Here is an 18,461-nt window from a genome sequence, read left to right as displayed (position 1 = left end):
TTCTGTTTTTTTACCTTTTCATAGGCGTTATGCTATGGTGTGTCTTATTTTCTTCCATATACATGCATAGAGAACAGAAGAAAGTACTTCAGGCTTTTTATTAGCATTAGTTTGGAAATCAAAACAGAAGTGAGTTGACAAGTATCTTACACAGAGATTAACTGGCCTGTTTCGTTTCTGGCTGAATCCCACCTGTATTGCTGGTTTTTATTTTCAGAGTTCTCATCCAAGTCCAGTTACAAGGAAGAAGTCCAGTTACAAAGAAGATTGCTCTGAGTGAACTTCTGTATCAAAGTGCTTGGCCCTTCTCCACTCCAAGTGTAGCATGTGAAATTCAGACTTCCTCTATGCTGGAGGTTTGTAATACAAAGCCCAGAACATATGTAAGTGAACTGCTAAACCTGTAGCAGCTGCAAGCCAATTAATACCCCGTTAGAAGAGGTCTTCAGCAGTAGGCTTCTGCAGGATGCTGGGGGATTGATCTCAGCCCAGATAACAGCAAAAGGCAAACAGATGAGCCTAAGGCCCACAGGCAGTCCTGAGCTTTCCTCTGCAGTTACTGCACTACTCACCCCAGTGCAGAGCTGAGGACACAGCCAGTGATACCTTGTCAAAGAGAAAATGGTTCTAAGGGACAGGCTGCCTGGAAGCTGATGTCTCAGTTGGAACAGAAGCCAACTACGATCCCAGATAGGGGCTGGGGGGGTGGCCTGGCCCTTCTCTGTGTTGCTCTTTCCCTTTTTCAACATGTGGAGTACCCCTGTCAGCAGGCATGGCCTTGAATCCAGGACTAATGATCTCTCTCATTTCTTCTTTCTTCCTTTTCCTCTTGAAGTAACACAAGGCTTACTGGAACTTCCTCAAAAACCACCCAGCTCAAGTAGGTATAACTGTGAGGGAGCCGACATGTAGGCGATAACCGTTTTGTAGAATTCACCTATTAAAGTTGATCCTTTTTTCTCTTATGCACAGATCTTGGATGTTGTTTCACTTTAGTATGCAGGGGGCATCTGCAAATCCAGTCATTTCTCCCTCCCTCCACAAGAGGGATATGACATAGCTGGACCAAATGTGTGCCCATAGCTGGTGCTGAGATATAGCAGGTGCCAAGAGCTTTTACAAGCCTCAGCTTCTGATTTGGGTGCCTTGTCACGTGCAGTGACAGTGACCATAGTCCCTTCTGATAATCCCTTGCAATCACCACCAAGCTCCCTTACAGTTCCTTTCATGAGCAACATCTGGCTGTCTTTAAATACCCAAGAGATGCAATATAGTCATTTTCTCTCTACAAAAGTAGGAGATCAGTAAAATATTTTAAAAGTGCAGTAAGTAGAAATAGAGCAACTGCAACAGATTAATAAGTTTTAGCTAAATACAAAAATATGGTCCTTAAGTGACATAAAATTATGATTGCAAATCCGTGGAAATGTAAACTTGCACGAGGATCCCTTTTTATTAATGCAACCCAGCAGAATTGGCAACATTTCAGGCTAATCCATCTTAGGTCTTTGCCCCAGCAGCACGTAGGCCTACTTGACCACCTCCATCAGATTTTCCAGAATATCTTTTTCCTGTAAAGTATATATGATATTATGACCCAAAGAGTTGTTGCAGTGAGGTTTTGAGTCAGATGCTCTGCATGGGATTGAGTATCTTGCATCTTCCACTTGAAAGGGAAATAGTTTTCAAACACTTCGTGTCCAATGTAGACCAGGATTGAGTTCATTCCTGAAAGTAAGCACAGGTCTTAGCCCCAAAAGAGCAAGCAGGGGCTTGCTGCAGAAGAAGCAGGCATAGGCATGCCAGGCTTATGAAATGGAATGGCAGTGAAACAATAACAGCCAATCCCAGCAGCTAATGTTCCTTGCCTCAAGGATGCTATGCACGTGTTTGCTTTCACACATCGTCTGAGGGACTTAAGCACTGAAAATGTTTATTGAAAACAAACATAGATATCCTATATGCTAAATTGAAAATACAACCAGATCGATCCTCCCGCAATTTTACTGGCAAGAATAATCACAGTTATTGTCTTTAGAGTGGCTGGGGGCCAACCTATTTGTTCAGATCTACTGCCTTTCCAAACAAATGCTGACTGCCCTTCAAAGCTTCGGGATTTCTGGTAGGAGATATGATACCATGCTGTTACTCTACCCATCTTCCTGTCCAGATACCAAAGCTGAATAAATGTTCCCCATGCTGTGGGTTTGCACTCTGTCTCTGTCCTCAAATGTTTGTCACGAGCCCAGTGTGGTTAAAACCACAACGGGATGCTTTGGGAGACAGGCTTATCTAAAAACACAGAGAGAACCTATGTGGCTGCCCAGGGGATTTTGTTTTCCACATCTTCAGAAGTGGTAGTACTCTGCTGACAGGCCTTTGAGTTTCCCACTAAGTTAGCAAAGTCTCTGCAGTCCTCTCCAAACCAACTGCGAGCCAGCTGCGGTATTTTGCTTGGTGCTAGGCAGCTGCTCTCTGAACTCAAGATGAAACTTAAAACAATCATGTGGCAGCAGCAGCTTCCAGTCCTTGTTTAAATACTGGCAGTCCATCTCCCTTACATTTCCAGTCTAGTCTCTAAGTTCTGTGCAAAAATTCAGCTCAAGCTAACCATTTTGACCTCCTTCAAGGTACCTCATTCAAAATCTCAGCTCCTTCGAAGGCAAAGGAGGTACAGAAACAGAACAATTCAGAAAGAACTGGAAGGAATGTGTTTCCTGCTGTGCTTTCACTGACCTGGGTAGAAAAATGGAGTACCTGACCACAGTCTCTTGACATCCACAAGGTAATACATCAGCAATAAGAGGATGAAGGCAAAGCAGCTCATGGTTGTCACATATGATGTCGACCTATGAACATTTTCAATAGGAGGTTAGAGAGGTAAGTGGTCCATACAGATCACAATACAAGAAAGGGAAAACTGGTAAAATAATACTTTAAGAAACTCATACTAAAAGCTCTCAGCTTACCATAAATTCTTGTTTATGGGAATAAACCCTTCTTCTTTAGAACATTTTGTCAAGATAGCAGAAATAATTCCCTGCAATAAAAAAGTTACTAAAGTTTATATAACCACTGCAACATTTCAGACAGTTTGTGTTGAACAAGACAAGTCGATTAAAAAGCTACCCAGTAATACTTAGACCACACTAGGTGAAATAGCTTACCATTACTAAGCTCCAGACTAAGAACCGGCTCATAATCTGTTTGTGCTGGTCTTTGTATGACAAGATAATTTTTCCCGCCTAGTACAAGCAGAATACAAAAAGCGAATTAAGGCCTGCAAATATATCTGGCTCTCAAAATGTAATTGCATTGGCTACAGGCTCCCTGTGCTAAGGCAAAGGACACAAAACGGTTTATATCAGCTAAGTGTCTGAAAGGCTGAGAAACTGAAACTTTGCAAAGAACATACACAGATGGGAGAAATACCTAAATGCAAATTACTCAGCAGCAGAGGTACCCCTCATATCCCTTTTCTACTCTGTTAATACTGAAGAATGGGATGAGCAACTTTGTTAGGACAACACTATGACTCAGACTCCACCTCCCAACCCTCAGCAAGGGAATGCACAAAGGAACAAACTGATGCTGACTCCCTGACCAGGCCAAACAGTTTCTTGGCACTGTATCCATCCCAGCCTGCTCAGAGCTCATGTTGCTTTTCAAGGTTAGATTCCACTTCTTTGATACCCACCTTAGGCTATGTGGCCTGAAAGCATTGCTCTAGAAAAGATTTTGTTAGAGCCAGTCTCAATCACAAGTAAAACAAGTTGCCTCCCCACTTCCAAGATGCTCTCAAATTTTCCCATGCAACACACAGAAAAAAAAAAAGGTACCTGCAGTCCCAGAAATGCCATTAAAATGGTATTTATGGTCCCCAGGATCCCTTCAGGATCATATGGCACTGTTGTTTGGTAAAGCACCTTAAACAGAGAGCAGTTATTACAAGGTAACCAAGCAACCAGTATCCTTTCTTTTCCAGCCTCCTCTTCAGCACACACATCTTTCCCAAGCACCTCCTCACAGCTGCACTTGGTGGCAGCCTGCAGCTTCATACTGCGGACCAAAACCTACTTACATTGCAAGAGGGATGCTGATATATATGCTTTTCTCCAAGAACCAAACGATCAATGTAACCAGCTGCTCCTCCAGTGCAGTTAGGATAGTTTCCAAAATCTCCAATGCCCCCAGGACCAAGATAGCCCCTAGGACAGAAACAAACAAGTTAGAGCATTGATGCTAGCTATCCTCTCTGGCCAGAGGCAGGCACACAGTGAAATGCAGGTCCTGTGTGACAGCTGGTCTCAAGGGTATGGGCAGGAACCTAAAGCAAAGCTTCAGTTCAGCCCTGGCTGTCTAGCTGGCTGCTCTACCTCCTCTACAGGCGCTGACCCAGGACTCGAGATGATGTTGTGATGATTGTATATTGCTGTACAAAGGCCTGAGAAAGACTGTAAGCCTCTTCTACTGACAGAAGCAATGATGTCACCTTTTCACCCCAGTTATTTTAATACCAAAGTAAAAGCTTCTTTTATATGATAAATTCTTCCCTTTGGCCTGCTGCCCTTAGAGCTTTCATCTTTGTCCTATCCCTTTAACTGTTTTTTCTCCTCCCACACAGAAAATACTTAGTATGATGCCCCACAGAAAGCAGTCTGAGTGCAGTCTTACCTGGGACAACCTGGCACTGGTAACAAAAATGTCAGGCACAGCCAAATCACTTCTAATGTCAGAATGAAGATCCACTGTGGCCAGAAGGGGAGAACATCCTGCAGAGCAGGACATGACATCTCCTGCATGAGATGGAGGGAAAAGGAAATATTAACTTGCAAGTGAAAAACATGCCCCTAGGGACATCCTGTACTTCTTGACAGGCAGATCCCCAGATACAAGAGAGGGCTGTTTTTGTTGAAAACTGGGCTCTGCCAATGGACCTTTCATCTTCATAGATGATTTCCAGACACTTAATTCTTTGAGGAGGGGGATAGGAAACAAACCAAAACAAAAACCCACAATGTTTTTCAGCTTGGAAAATGTCACAAGGAATTTTGAGTCTTGAGTAGAACAAAGGCTTTTGGGAAAACAGATTCCAGAAAAGCCAAAAAGCAGTATTACTTTCCCCTGCTGTGAAAAACCACTGCCAAAATTAACTGGACAAAACAGAGGCCGCAGGATTCAGCATAGAGATGCCCGTCCCTGCGGTCCCTTGGCGGTGGAAAGTCATCAGAAATGCCTGGGAATGTCTGCTTCTAAACACCATCAAGAGGGATCAGTGAAATCCTCAAATAAAGCAAAGATAGACATGATAACATGCAGAGGGGGACACTGAAAGGTGTGTGTTCCCTGACGTTTTCACCAGGTCACACTGTGTGGCACACCAAATAAGATGCTACATGTTCTTTATACTCAAACAAGAGCAAAAACTCTCAAGTCTTACTCCAGTATCATGTGTTACCTTCCCTTGTAACTTACCAAAGTCCCACTGTCAGCACCAGCTCTTGTAAACAGGAGTTCAAGAGCAGCAACCACTAGATATGTCAGTCCCAGTCTCTGGAGTACTCCGGGGATGCGCAGATTTTCCCAGGACACTGGAAAAAATACATGCAGTGTGAAAGAGAAACAGACACGGGCTCCTTCATGAATACGAAGCCACTCTTCCCCAGGCAGATCTGAGAGCCGCTGCACCTGCAGGTGTGTGGGGCACCTCCATTCTGCCACTTGACAGTCTGTAAATTGTAACCCCGGGCAAGTTCAACACTAAGACGATAAACGGTGCCCAGCACAGGGGTTAAATAGAAAGAACTGTGTCAGTCTCCTGTAGGAGACAGCCCAGCCAAAGAGGCAGAACAACGGAAATAGGGTTTCGCTCACATGCTCCAAGGCAGTAATTAGGATTCACAACTATGACTCCCAGCAGGATTAGCAGAAAACTCCTCCAGAGGATTTTCCCAAGCACCTTCTGCTTAGAACTTCCCCACCTCAGCATGGAGCTCAGCGACAGTGATATTGATGTGCCCATGATGAACACAAACCTACAGAACAGAGAGAGGATACAAAGCAGCTAAGAGCATTCAGCTGCTCTACAGGTTCATAGGGACCTTGCTGTCATCAAGAGGGGCAGGTTCCTAACAGCTGTTCAACACAAATTCAAAGGCAGGGAGTATGCAATGTTCCCCTGGCAACCCTTAACATCACTTGACACACTATTCTTCAGGAAGACCTACCATGGAAAAACCAGGTCTGCCACTGTTAATCCTACAAAAGAAATAAGAAAAAACACATTACTTTCCTCAAAACTTTCCTAAACTTTAACAACATTATTGATGAGTTTCCAGAGGAACTGCAGGCTGTTTGCAGTCATTTTATGCCCCAAAATCTAAAAAAATTTATAAGCAAAACATAGAAAGATCCAATCACCTTGTTTCACTGCTTTAACCATTCCTTAAAAACAGGTTCATAACTGTCTTAGGAAAGATTTCAGGACAGGAATCCTTGCTATTCTCCACCGGGGCAACACACTGCAGAACCCCTCCCCCATCAGCTTGCTGGTTGCACAGCATCAAGCACCGCAGCCTTGACTATAGCACTATTTAATGACCATGGTTCTTAAAAGCTAAAAATATTATACTATGTCAAAACTAACAAGTTTACAAACAGATTGTGATTTGAAATCATTGCGTACGCATTGCTTCTCCCATTAGCCTAACAGGCTAGATACTGTACTGATGCAAACCAGCAGAGCATCCCAGTCTTCAAATGAACAATGCAGCAGGTAACCCAATCTAGATATTGAACTTAAAATGCAGATTAGCTGTGTCTCAACTGTACTTTACCATTCCAACTCTCATGTTTGAAGAACCAGTATTTTCCTCCTCCATAGTTAACAAACACCATAATTATAAGAGAGAGGCTAAAAAGAAACAACGAAAACACAGAAAGTACCACATGTCAGTGAAATAAATATGTACAAACACAGTTAACATTTATTCCATTAAAACATTTCCAACTGTGAGATGTAATGTAGTTGATTTTCAAAGAAAGACTACATACGAAGCTTCCAGTACTGCTGAACAAGAAGCAGTATTTCAAAGATCGTGGTAGTGAACTGAAGTAAGCACCTTCACATTGCATTTTCATGCTGAATGTAGGTTGCTCTTTTCCACCATGAACCACAACCTTAACATTTCCTCAAATTAGATCTATAGCAATGCTTCAACAGTAATAATTAAAATTTTGATTATCGTTCAAGGGAAATGCTTTTGCAGTTCCACTGCTACATATTTCCATATACAATCAATCTGTCTTTGGACAAATCTCCCACCCCTTGGGAGAGCTGCTTTTGGGCAAGGTTTATGCTCACCCTCGGAACGTGTCCAGAGAACGCAGTCGTTGCCGAGAGGTTGCACACCACAGACGTGGGGAAGGATCACTGCCAATGGAGTCTGTGGTGCTTGGGGACCCCAGCTCCTGAAGGAATAAATCGGACACAAAAAAAGCAAGTCAGTGGCTGGCTATGGAACTGCATGGGTTTGCACACCGTGTTTGTCCTGGTTCTCCCCATCTTCCTTTTCTTTTTGCCTCCCCACTTGCTATTTCTAACCCCCTAGTGGCTCTGTAGTGCGGCAGTAGTATTTGACAGGAAAATGCAGATGCTCTGTACTCCACCTTTGATCAGGGTGGAAACAATAATCAATGAGAAAATCTTATGTTTGAGATTTGTGGGAGCTGGGTTCAGTCCAAATCAGCCACAGACTTGCCATCCCTGTGAGGGCAGCTCTACAACTGAGCTGAGCAGATCCAGCTGCTGACTCTCATCAACAGGATCAGTCCCATCCCATCCCATCAGCACTTGTATGACACACAGAGAGACCATTCAGGGAAATAAACCAGCAGAAAATGAATATTTTTAAAAGCAGGACTGGCTTCTTTCCAGACGGGTTCCCTAAACCACTCTGGTCAGCTCTAGTAGCAACATTGCTTTAACATGGATAACTGCAGATAAGCAACTTCAAGAATTGCCCCAGAGCTATGCTCCCAGTTCTCCTGACTCCATGCAGGTTCAGACCTCCTAGTATGAAGCCCAGACTGTGACATTCCATCTACATTTTAGTATAAAACATGGCCCACAGAAATGCCAACTCTAGGGCTGTCAAAGGAATCTTGATTTAAGCTCAGCTCCCATGAGAATTTCTATTGTGCTGCTAGCAAACGCACAAGCACTTCAACCCCACCCTTATACTACTTGTGTCAGATGGGGACAGTTTTCACAGATGCATGTCCTTCAAGGGAACTAAGGAGGCAGAAAGTTAGATATTCCCAGCTTGCGAGAGCACTGTGAGGAATCCATAACTCCCACCTGAAAACCCAGCCCAGCACTCTCCATCAACATAAAAATTCCTGTCTGACACCAATACAAGATTTGGCAAAGGCAACAGGCACAAGAAGATGGCAAATAACAAGTAATCCCCCAGATGCCCAGACAGCATGCGTTCTTCTGAGGTTAAACCACCACCACCAAATGCAAATGAAAGGTACTTCAGTCACTCACAGAATTAATCAGACGATCAGTTTCCCTAGGGTTCAGTTTCTTGTAAACCCAGTTTCTGACTGGACCAATTCTGAAAATTAGTAACAGTTTAAAAGACAAAACAAACAAAAATTGGCTGCTTCATAGCCAATTCCGTCTTAATGTCAACTATTCAGTAGTATGAATCAAAAGCTGGGATGACCCCTATCCACGTTTCTCCAGTTGATGTATGTAATACTGATATACAACCAGTACCTGTGACCCAAGTTACATCCATTTATCTAATGACATTGCCACAAGCTCAAGTTTGGGACCTCTACTCTTAGGCTGTCCACTGATAAGGCTCAGTACACATGAGATAAGACCACAGATGTTAAAAATGCTTAGGTCCCACTGACTTGTACTGCTGACTTGTTCCTAGGAACAAGTCACAGGAGGGTAAAGCAGAGTGTGCATCAGCTTACGGCTGATGTCAGCTGCTCTCCAGAAACTGCTCTGCACACGAGCTAGCAAGCTATAAGATAACCCTCAGGAGAAATCGCATCACTCTGCATTTGTCAATGCACGGACAGCTAGCACAGCTTGACCTGTACATGGCAGCCTGGCAGCAGGGTCTTACCTCCAAAACACTACCACACTACTTTTAAATGGGTGACCCTACCTCGTGTATGAGGAGATGTTACCACACTGTTCACTTACTTCATAACAAGGCGACAGATGATCAGGATAGCAAGGATCCCCGAATAAACCAGGAAAGCAAAGACGATAGCTACATGGAAAAGAGAAGAAAACAACTCTGTATCTTACACAACAAAACCGTTCATTGGCAGGGGTTTGCTCTACTGTGATACAAACACAACAACAAACTCAACCCACCATCCATCACACCACTCTCTCCACAGAATTTGTATCCCCAGCCCGAGTCCCAAAAGAGAAAAAAAAACAAAACCAAAGCAAGCTAGCAATCAGTAACTGCACATCTTGGCATAAAAAGGGCAAAATAAATGCGCACTGAAGCAATAGTGAAGGAAGAGTTGATGTGCCATATGTTCTGATGAAAAAACTAGAGATTCAGAGATAGCCTCAATGAGAAGAGGACAGGGAGATCGCAGTAACATTTGAAAGTGTGAAGGATTTTTCTTTATAGCTGGAGAACTGGAAGTACTGAAGAAAAACTTAATATAAAGGAGAGGAATGGAAGAGATGAGAGCTTAAAGAAGGCCCAGGAAGGGAGATGAACAAAAGAGTAAGACAGCAGGTTTAAAATTAAAAGCACAACAAAACAGAAATCCAAACACTATGGTTTGTTTCCTGTTTTGTGAGAGAAGCAGGACAGAGGGAAGAACAAGGGTCCCGTGTATTTTCAGAAACATGGAGGGAAAGAGGAACTAACGATGATAAAATTTCCCTGTGGATAAAATACCCACTGATTTTTGTGAGGCTAATTTCTGCTCCAAAAATGTGAAAAGACCTTATCCTAGCCAGGGCCTTCAGGCAGAGATGTAAAACATAAGCAGGCAAAACACTGAGAGAGAAGACGTGCAGGCCCATTGCACATTTCAACACAATGCAGGTAGCTACAGAGGCATTTTAGGTAGCTGGCTTTATTGAGAAACATGCATGTTACAGAATGAAAGAGGAAAGCTGAACATTACATACGGAGGTAGCTGTTGATGGGGCCTTCATTGATGACTATGTCACAAGAAATGGTTTTGGCACTTGTGCTTAGGGTCTTTACTATTAGGGAGTAATTGCCAAACTCTCCAAAGTGATACTGAATTCTGCAAAGGAGAAGAGAGACAGAACTTGCTGCTCCATGTAGATAACAGGGCATCACTCAGAAAGCTGAAGAGCGAGCAGCACCCTTCCTGAGCTCACATCACCCATTTCCTCGCACCACTGCCTCTATGCTAGTGAGATCAGGCCCCGGCAGGAGCCAGCCCCACACCCCGACCCACCCAGCGTCTCAATGGTCACGAAAGATGTGAAGGGCTGCGATAAATCTCAGTCGCAGCGCGGCGGAAACAAAAACCCAGCAGCACGGAGGGAGAGCCAGGGCGGTGGCACCTACTTGCAGAGCTCGCTGCCGGCCCGGGAGCCGTTGAGCAGCAGGCTGAGCGGATGCTGGGTGTCCACCACGGCCGCCGCGCCCGGGCCCCCGTCGCTCGGCGGGACGACGGCCAGAAGCTGGTAGGAGCACTGCGGAGGAAGCGGAGAGTGAGGCGAACCGGGCCGCAGGCCGCGGGCTAGTCGCCGCGCGCTAGTCGCCGCGCGGCTCGGCGCGCTCACCCGGTGGCAAGCTGCGGAGCGGACGGCCAAGCGGAGGCCCTGCGCAGGCAGCTCGTTGCGGACCAGCAGGAGGGCCTGGTCCATCTTGAGCGGCGGCGGCGGCGGCCCGGCAACGGGGGCCTCTCCGCGCGACTGCGTGCGGCCCGGCGCTAGCAGCAGCGCGCCCAACGCCGCCGCCACGGCCGCCGCCAGCGCGACCGCCATCGTTCCGCCGAGCTCCGCCCCGGGGCGGCGCCGCTCCGAAAGCGGGCTCGGCGCCGCGGCCCAGTCGGGACGGCCGGGAGCGTCGGGCCGGGCCGCGCTCGGAGCGTGGCCTGCCGCCGCTACGTACCGCGCGGCTGGGCGGCACGGGGAGGCGGTCGTGCGGGCTGCCATGAAACGGCCCCTTAGAGCCGTGCGCTGCGGAGGGAGCTGGCACCCCCCTGTCTTTCACAGGGGAGATGGACAAGAAAGCGCATTTCGTGCAAAGAGACTTTCCTCTCAGGGAGGCGCCTTCGCTGCTGCCGGTGCTGCTGCTGGTGGCGGCGCTGCTCCTGAACGCCCTGCTCTACCTGTACCTCGGTAACCCGCACGGCTCTTCGGGCCGTACCGACGCCGAGCCCAGCCTCTGCCCTTACGGGTCTTTCAGACTCGGGCCGGTGAAAAACTGCTCCCCCTGGCTCTCCTGTGAAGCCATCGATAGGGAAGTCAGAAAACTCAAATGTGTTGGCGAAGGAGCCGTGAAAAAGGTGAGTTGGGTTATCCTTACTTCTTTCCAGTGAATCAGCTAGCGAGGGCTTTCTTTGTTAGCTGCCCACGCTGCTTTGTTAGCTGCCCTTAAAGCAGCTGAAAGCCTTTGGCTACGAGTAAGGTAAGAACAGGCAGGAGAAACGTGACTGCGGCCAGTACCTCACACCAAACAACACCAGGCTGTGCGCGCAGCACCGCAGAGATGGGTGGAGCGCTTCGCATGGTGCAACTGCGCACAGCAAGTCTGGCTGGGTGCTATGAAGTCATTCCGTCCCTTACTTCATCCAGTCCAATGAAAGCTTAGGAAATCGTGAGCCATCCTATGCTGTACAAAATCAGGAAGGGCTTGCTGCGACACGTACGTGCAGCAGGTACGGCAAAGCCCAGAGGCTTTGCTGCTGACACAAACACTGTGCGGTCATGCACCAGCATAGGACTGACCGCACTGGGTGACTGTTGTTTGCGGCTGTGACTGAGCATTCACTCGGATGCCACATGGTAACAGTCAACGGAGGAAGGCTTTCCACATGTCTTATACATCTCTTCTCTGTCCTCAGGTCTTTCTTTCTGAGTGGAAGGAAAACAAAGTGGTCATTTCACAGCTCACCAAACCGGAGCTGAAGGAGGACTTTCTCCACGGACTGAAGATGCTGAAGGCACTACAGAGCAAGCACGTTGTCCGACTGCTGGGCTACTGCGAGAAGCAGTTCACAATCCTCACCGAGTACCACCCTCTAGGCTCCCTGAGGGGTTTGAATGAAACTCTGCACATCCCCAAGTACAAGAGCATGAACACTTGGCATCGAAGGCTGATGCTCGCTATAGACTATGTGAGCATAATTCGCTACCTGCACAGCAGCCCTCTGGGCACCTTAGTGATGTGCGATTCGAACGACCTGGACAAGGTGCTCTCGCAGTATCTTCTAACGAGTGACTTTCACATCCTGGTGAATGATTTGGACGCTTTGCCTCTCGTGAACAGGAGCGCCGGCAGGCTGGTGAAGTGTGGTCATCGGGAGCTCTGGGGAGATTTTGTAGCTCCTGAGCAGCGTTGGCCCTATGGAGAGGATGTGCCATTTGATGATGACCTTATGCCCCCATACGATGAAAAAACAGACATCTGGAAAATCCCGGATGTCTCCAATTTTTTCTTGGGCCACGTTGAAGGCAGTGACATTGTGCGACTGCACTTGTTTGACATCCATGCGGCATGTAAGAAGAAGGACCCAGCAGAAAGGCCTTCTGCCCAGGAGATCTTAGACACCTACAAGAAAGTTTTAACTCTGTTGATTCGGGAGGCAGCCATGCCTGGTATTAGGGAAATGTTATAGCAAATCATGAGACAAACGGTGGACTGAAGTTGATGTTCTTATTTATTTAGCTTGCCTGAAGGGCAAAATCCCTGTCCCTTCAACTGAGAAGATAAAAACAACTGACTTTGTATTTTACCTTTTGATTAAAAATTACCTACCCAATGCTGAAGTTGTGCACCTTTCCCATTGGCATGTTTAATCTATTACTGCAAGAGGAGGAGGAAAAGAAATTAAGTTTTGAGAATGAGGGAAATTTCTCAAGAAGCAGAATTTTTCTTTTGCAATATTCATTATAAAAACTCCCCTTTCAAACACAAAACATTTTTGTACAGAAAGAGTTTAAAAAAGAAAGAAATACAGTCCTACTTAAACAGCTCTGTGCTGATTCCAGTGGCTTTAGCCCATGTGTTGTGCACAAAGTCCTCACCCACTTCCCCATGGAGCAAAAGCAGTGGGCGTTCAAAAATGAGTACAGTTCTCTTCAGGTTTTGGTGAGCCCTGATGCCACCTTCCCAACCACCATATCCCTGCTGGATGGGATATTCCATGGGCTGCTTTCGGAGCCATGCAGCCATTGCTCTGTGGTCCCTGTATCCCACTAAACAAACATGTTCCTAGTTTGTAGGCCAGCAGATGATAGAGATACGGCTTAAACATGCATGGTTTTGGTTTTGAAACATTTGCCCCTACAGTGTTCTCAGCAAGGTTCTTTGGAGATGAGGGTTCAGGAGTCCTCTCGCTCTTTTTTAATCCACAGGAAGTGTGAGCTCTTTGGAAGAGGGCTGAGTGTATCTTTTATGTATATTCATTTTGTCCCTTTTGCACTCACTTTTGTGTTCACTGAACATAATGAATGGATGGAAGGAGAAAGAACAGGGAATGGGAAGAGAACATGACCTCCTTCCACAGCAAATTGTGCGTTGGAAAATAAAAGCCTTACATTCAGAGTAAACAACTCTGTCAGGCCTGAATTCAAGATGTATTCATCAGGAAGAAAAAAAAGAAAAAAAAAAGGCTGCTGCTTTGTTCAGTGAGTTGAGGAGAAAGCTCCTGGTACCAATATGATGGTACAGCCTGTAACAGGTACCAACCGCTGGAGGGAGAGTATAATGATGCCTTAATTCTGCAGTAGGCCCTGTTTGATGAGATTGGGATTGAATTGTGCTCTTGGTGGAAAAAACAAAAACAAAAACAAAATGGGAATACTGTGAATGAGATGTGGATGCTACCATTAGTAGAGGACATTTATACTATGGAGTAGGCCTTTGGAAGGCCTAAGGGCCTGGGACAGCTTTTTTCTTGTCTTTACTTGAGAGGTGAGTTGCAAGCAGAGAAGTACACTGTCCTTTCTGCTGAAGAGTTTGTTTCTGTTCCTTGTCACAGTGATAGTCCACTTCATCTAAACAATCTATAACTGAACTGAGAAAACAGGTTTTTTACTTATGTTCAACTGCATGTGTTCTTTTGCTATAAAATTTCATTGTAAATGAGAAGACTGTCCTGTAAATGACAAAATTCCTATCTGATTTCTTATAATGCTAGCAAGAGTTCTTTCAAAGCTGGTCATTATGGTTTTTCTTTCCCAGTGGGCAGTCTATTTTCTTAATTTAGCTGATTTTGCCATTTTCCAGCTGTGCAGTTCTGCCAGCAGAGCTCTTCCTGGCAGCTTTCCTATTCACGTTGTCAGAAATTGAAGCTCCAAAACAGAGCAGTTTTGCAGTTGGATACTTCATGTGTATTTTGGACTTTGATTCAAAGCACCTTCAAGAAAGGTGTGGAGAAAAAAAAACACAGTCCCTGCTGTAATTGTGTAAATCATCCCATGAGTTATTAATAGGGTTATCCAGGGTTTTACAGTTCCAGCATGAAGCTAGGATGCGCAGGTGTTGGAAAAGCATCCTACTGTGGCTGTTCAAGGCAGATCCTTTGCTTTTCCCAGAATAGCATGTGTTTCTTTTTGTTAGCCCTTATGTGTACCTGGAAGGAAAATCAGCATCTGATGCCTGTGAAGTAAACACACCATTTGTCTTGAATGGCAGTAGCAAGGACAGTCGAGAAGAAACTGCCAAGCTTCTCATGCTGGTCGCTTGCTGCTTGGATTCTTGCTCTGCTGTGTAGTACTGCGCCTTGCAAGCAGCCATATGAATTTCAGAGTGAAAAATAAATGGGGACAAAATCTGGTTCTGAATCTTGCCTTGGACATCTCTCTATTCCTGGGTGAAACAAATTTTATAAATGGTGTCTCCCTAACATTCTGCCTTAACACTGTGTCCTTCATATGCCTCTTCCCTGCTCCCTCCTACTCAGCTTCTGTGTTCTCCAGCAAGAATAAATTACATTTCTTCTGAACAGAGGAGCATTAATGGAGCTTTGAGGTATTTCTTTGGGGAACATTGTTTCTGTCTACATGGGAACACTAGATGGCAGCACGAAGGTCAGTTTAGCTTTACTTAGCAGCTGCAGTCTCTCATACTCAAACACAGCCCGGATCTGCCCTTGGGATCCTGCTTTTCTAACAAATTTCAATATGTCCCTGAAAGATGGCATGGTGTTTGCATTAGCACGACTGCAGAAACAAGGCAGATGTAAGAGCTCTCAGAAGAGCCACCATAACAAATGAAGGTGCCACCTCCTCTATAACTTGCTTGTTTTACTTGCATTCGTTACCATCCCTTTTGGTCTCATCCTGGTCCAAGCTCAACCAAGGCTGAGTGTCAACTCCTTCCAGCTTTTCAGGAAAATCAGAGGAGTTTGCACCCTCTCCCTCTTTCTGTTCTTCCTAATTAACCTCTTTCACAATCTCAAGATTGTATGAACCCTGTCATTCCTTCATTTCCAGCTGCTTTTCCCTTACTGAAACCTAGCTGAGGTTTCACAGAAGGGGAAGAAGCAGCTCAGCCCTATGTGCAGTTGCTTCCATTCTTTCTAATTCAATCTGTTGGCCATTCTGGTTTTCACCATCAGTGACAGTCATGGTCAAAATTCAAGGGGTTTTTCTGCCTCTTCTATAAACAGTATTTTTAATCTGATGGAAAACATTAAAGCATGAAGAGCAGGAACAGGCGTTTTTCACAGTGAATAAACCTGCAAGCTCCTCTCTTCTAATCCACACTCTGCCTGGCCTTACGACAGTGAACATGACTTCTGAGATGTCTACTGCCACAGCTCTGCTCTGTTCAACAACACCGATGGCTCTCATCCCAAGCTCAAATCAAGGCACTCACATTCCTTGTCCTTTCCCACAAAATATGCTTTTCCTGAACACCTGAGATGGTTACTGCTGGTCTTCCTATTGTATCCCTGTTCCTCAATCCCAAAAGTCCTGCCAAAGTAACTGGTCACACAGATGCAGGCTCCAGAAGGAGCAGGACTGCTGCTGGTGCTCTTCTCTTGCAGGAAGCTTCTCCGATCCACCTCAGTGGTCAGTGTCAAGACGTTGTCAAGTGTTTATTGGTTTGCTTTGGTCCTGTGTGGAGCCAGGAGTTGGATGTGATGATCCTTATGGGCTCCTCCCAACTTGAGTAGTCCATGATTCTGTGTTTTTTTTCCTCAGACTACTAGGTGACTGAAGTTTGATAGAGTGTGTTTCAATTTACGTGCCATGAGTTTCAGATTGCATCCTAAAAGCAGTCCTATAATCCTGAATCCAGGTGAGCAGACATTACAGCAACTCATCTGTACGTCTGACACCATTAAAACGTATGGTGTGCTTATAGATATCAGCTGCTATGTATGTCTGGATAAATGCTGAAGACGTAAAGTGGGCACACTTGGTTTAATTGAACAGAGCCTTTCCTTTGGTATCAGAATAGGCTGTGCAGGGAAGTGGTGGACTCGTCGTCCCTGGAGGTGCTTAAGGAAAGGGAAGATGTAGCACTTAGGGACATGGCTTACTGGGCAGTGTTCGTGGTAGGTGCGTGGTTGGACTAGATGATCTTAGAGCTAGTCTTTTCCAACCTTCATGATTCTATGATTCTTTTCTGGTTTTTAAGGGACACTTTCAAAGCCCGTGCCACTCTGTATTTAATGGAGTGGTAACTGTTAAGTGTATCTGAAGTTTAGAATACCACAAAAACTTATTGAAATTCTGTCGCAACCCTAAAACAATATTTGTCTTTGGTACCACATAAACAAAACACCACACTGCTATCTCTGTGAAACAGAGGCAGTGTTGCTTGCAAAATATAATTGTGAGATATTTGGCAGAACTCGCAACTGTAAACTGATTCTATCATTATGTCTGTAGTACATTACCAATAGCTGAATGACCCTGGGAACAAGAAAAAAGTGGTTCTCAAGTTCTTCTAGCGTGATATAATGCACATATTTGTAGAGTTCATCCAAATAAATTATATGCTAGATGGTACTTTGAAAAAAGAAAAAGGATTTTATGGTTTTAATTTAACTGAAATATTGTATACTTGAGATGACATACTTAAGATGACCACAGGATTTCCAATAATTGTCAGTCTGTGTTCTGAAGTCTATAATCCAGTATTTATCAGGATGAAATGGTGAGTGTATTTACATTACATTGATACTTATGCCTCAGCAATTTCTGATTTCCATTTAGCCCTGGGTAACTCAAAATCCATGAATAATTGTATATTTTTTATACAGACGCGCTCAGATTCCTTGGCCATGCGTTTCAAAAGACTGTTAGATTCCAGCATTCACATTTTCTATAGGAAGTAACTGGATTTTCAAAGTTGTCAAGTATTTGACAGCTTTCAGTCAAATTTATAGCAGTTAGCCAACGCTGAAGACTTTTGAAAATAGGATTCTTTCCGTGTAGCCCTGGAAGACTCTTTTCAGCAATTCTCTCGATTGTTCTTAATTGGACTGAAGTGAATGCTACATTTCTCCACAGGATGAGCTGAGCTTCCACTTTTGAAACAGCTGGGATTTTTTTAAATTAAATTACACAGTTACACTTTTTTCTCCCCAAGAGCCAGCTCCTATGAGAAGCTGAATCAGAACCATAGCTGAAACACCTCATTTGTATTTGGTATTGTGTAGTGCTGACAATCTAGCTGCTAAGCCTAGCCCCCCACTGGCTACATTTTGCCATAATAGCTTGTGTCAGTGCCACTTGTTATTATATATTTTTTGCTCAGTGCCTACATGCAGGATATATAGGTGTAGCACAAAATGACAGTCCTTCCCCTATAAAAAAACTTCAATATTAAAAAAAAAAACTAGAACTCACAAACTAATGTCCTTCTACATTAGCAGTACACTCTACTGTTGGCTCTTTCATTTGACTTAATCCAAGTTACAAATAAACAAGCTAAATGCTCTACATGGACAGGTCACACCATTTGTTATGCTTGTTAACTACAACTACAAGGCTTGACTTTGCTGACCAAATTCAACCTCAGTTTCTGAAAGGTGTTTAGGAGCCTAAGCTACGGAAGCCGTAAGAGGAAAGGCCAATGCACCAGGACGTAATAACCTAGCTTTGCAGTCTCTCAGCTTTGGTATTGAACCAGATTCCTCAAAAACGTCACATGAAGGCTTACACCCCCAGAAGTCCTATTGCAAAGGGCAGCAAATGGAAGATCACCTCTTCTGAGGTTTGCAAGACTGTCACACTTAGC

General features: G+C 44.9%; 2 protein-coding genes across 3 annotated transcripts; one reads left to right on the top strand and one right to left on the bottom strand.

The window, feature by feature from the left end:
* Nucleotides 1–79: 79 nt before the first annotated feature.
* Nucleotides 80–11,356, bottom strand: HGSNAT (heparan-alpha-glucosaminide N-acetyltransferase). 2 transcript variants are annotated; one of them, XM_042870891.1, is made up of 17 exons: nt 11,151–11,356; nt 10,602–10,729; nt 10,190–10,311; nt 9,230–9,299; nt 8,552–8,621; nt 7,364–7,470; nt 6,837–6,913; nt 6,228–6,258; nt 5,875–6,035; nt 5,476–5,591; nt 4,675–4,796; nt 4,082–4,208; nt 3,840–3,926; nt 3,168–3,245; nt 2,970–3,040; nt 2,737–2,849; nt 80–1,728 (listed from the first exon to the last, which is right to left on the bottom strand). In XM_042870891.1, exons 4-17 carry the CDS (start codon nt 9,232–9,234, stop codon nt 1,547–1,549), a joined length of 1,347 nt encoding a protein of 448 aa, XP_042726825.1. In that variant the 5' UTR covers nt 9,235–9,299; nt 10,190–10,311; nt 10,602–10,729; nt 11,151–11,356; the 3' UTR covers nt 80–1,546. The 2 variants fall into 2 exon arrangements, with proteins under 2 accessions (XP_042726825.1, XP_042726824.1); XM_042870890.1 differs by lacking the exon at nt 11,151–11,356 and adding an exon at nt 10,820–11,023.
* Nucleotides 11,142–15,049, top strand: POMK (protein O-mannose kinase). The gene is made up of 2 exons (XM_042870892.1): nt 11,142–11,547; nt 12,106–15,049. The coding sequence occupies exons 1-2, from the start codon at nt 11,260–11,262 to the stop codon at nt 12,877–12,879; spliced, it is 1,062 nt and encodes a 353-aa protein (XP_042726826.1). The 5' UTR covers nt 11,142–11,259; the 3' UTR covers nt 12,880–15,049.
* Nucleotides 15,050–18,461: the final 3,412 nt, after the last annotated feature.

Source organism: Lagopus leucura, unplaced genomic scaffold (genome assembly GCF_019238085.1).
Source record: "Lagopus leucura isolate 7727_CA_CO unplaced genomic scaffold, USGS_WTPT01 Super-Scaffold_100004, whole genome shotgun sequence".
In the NCBI taxonomy this organism is placed as follows: domain Eukaryota; kingdom Metazoa; phylum Chordata; class Aves; order Galliformes; family Phasianidae; genus Lagopus; species Lagopus leucura.
The sequence above is the reverse complement of the archived record's forward strand: the minus strand, read 5'-3'. Positions and strand labels throughout refer to the sequence as shown.

Bases quoted from the DNA above. Each gene is read 5' to 3' on its own strand.
- HGSNAT (XM_042870890.1), bottom strand. From the start codon at position 11,023: ATGGCGGTCGCGCTGGCGGCGGCCGTGGCGGCGGCGTTGGGCGCGCTG. The intron at 7,471-8,551 runs GTGAGTGACTGA...TTATTCCTTCAG, and splicing joins CTGATCGTCTGATTAATTCT to GAGCTGGGGTCCCCAAGCAC. The intron at 5,592-5,874 runs GTGAGCGAAACC...TATTTTTTCCAG, and splicing joins TAATTACTGCCTTGGAGCAT to TGTCCTGGGAAAATCTGCGC.
- POMK (XM_042870892.1), top strand. From the start codon at position 11,260: ATGGACAAGAAAGCGCATTTCGTGCAAAGAGACTTTCCTCTCAGGGAG. The intron at 11,548-12,105 runs GTGAGTTGGGTT...CTCTGTCCTCAG, and splicing joins GCGAAGGAGCCGTGAAAAAG to GTCTTTCTTTCTGAGTGGAA.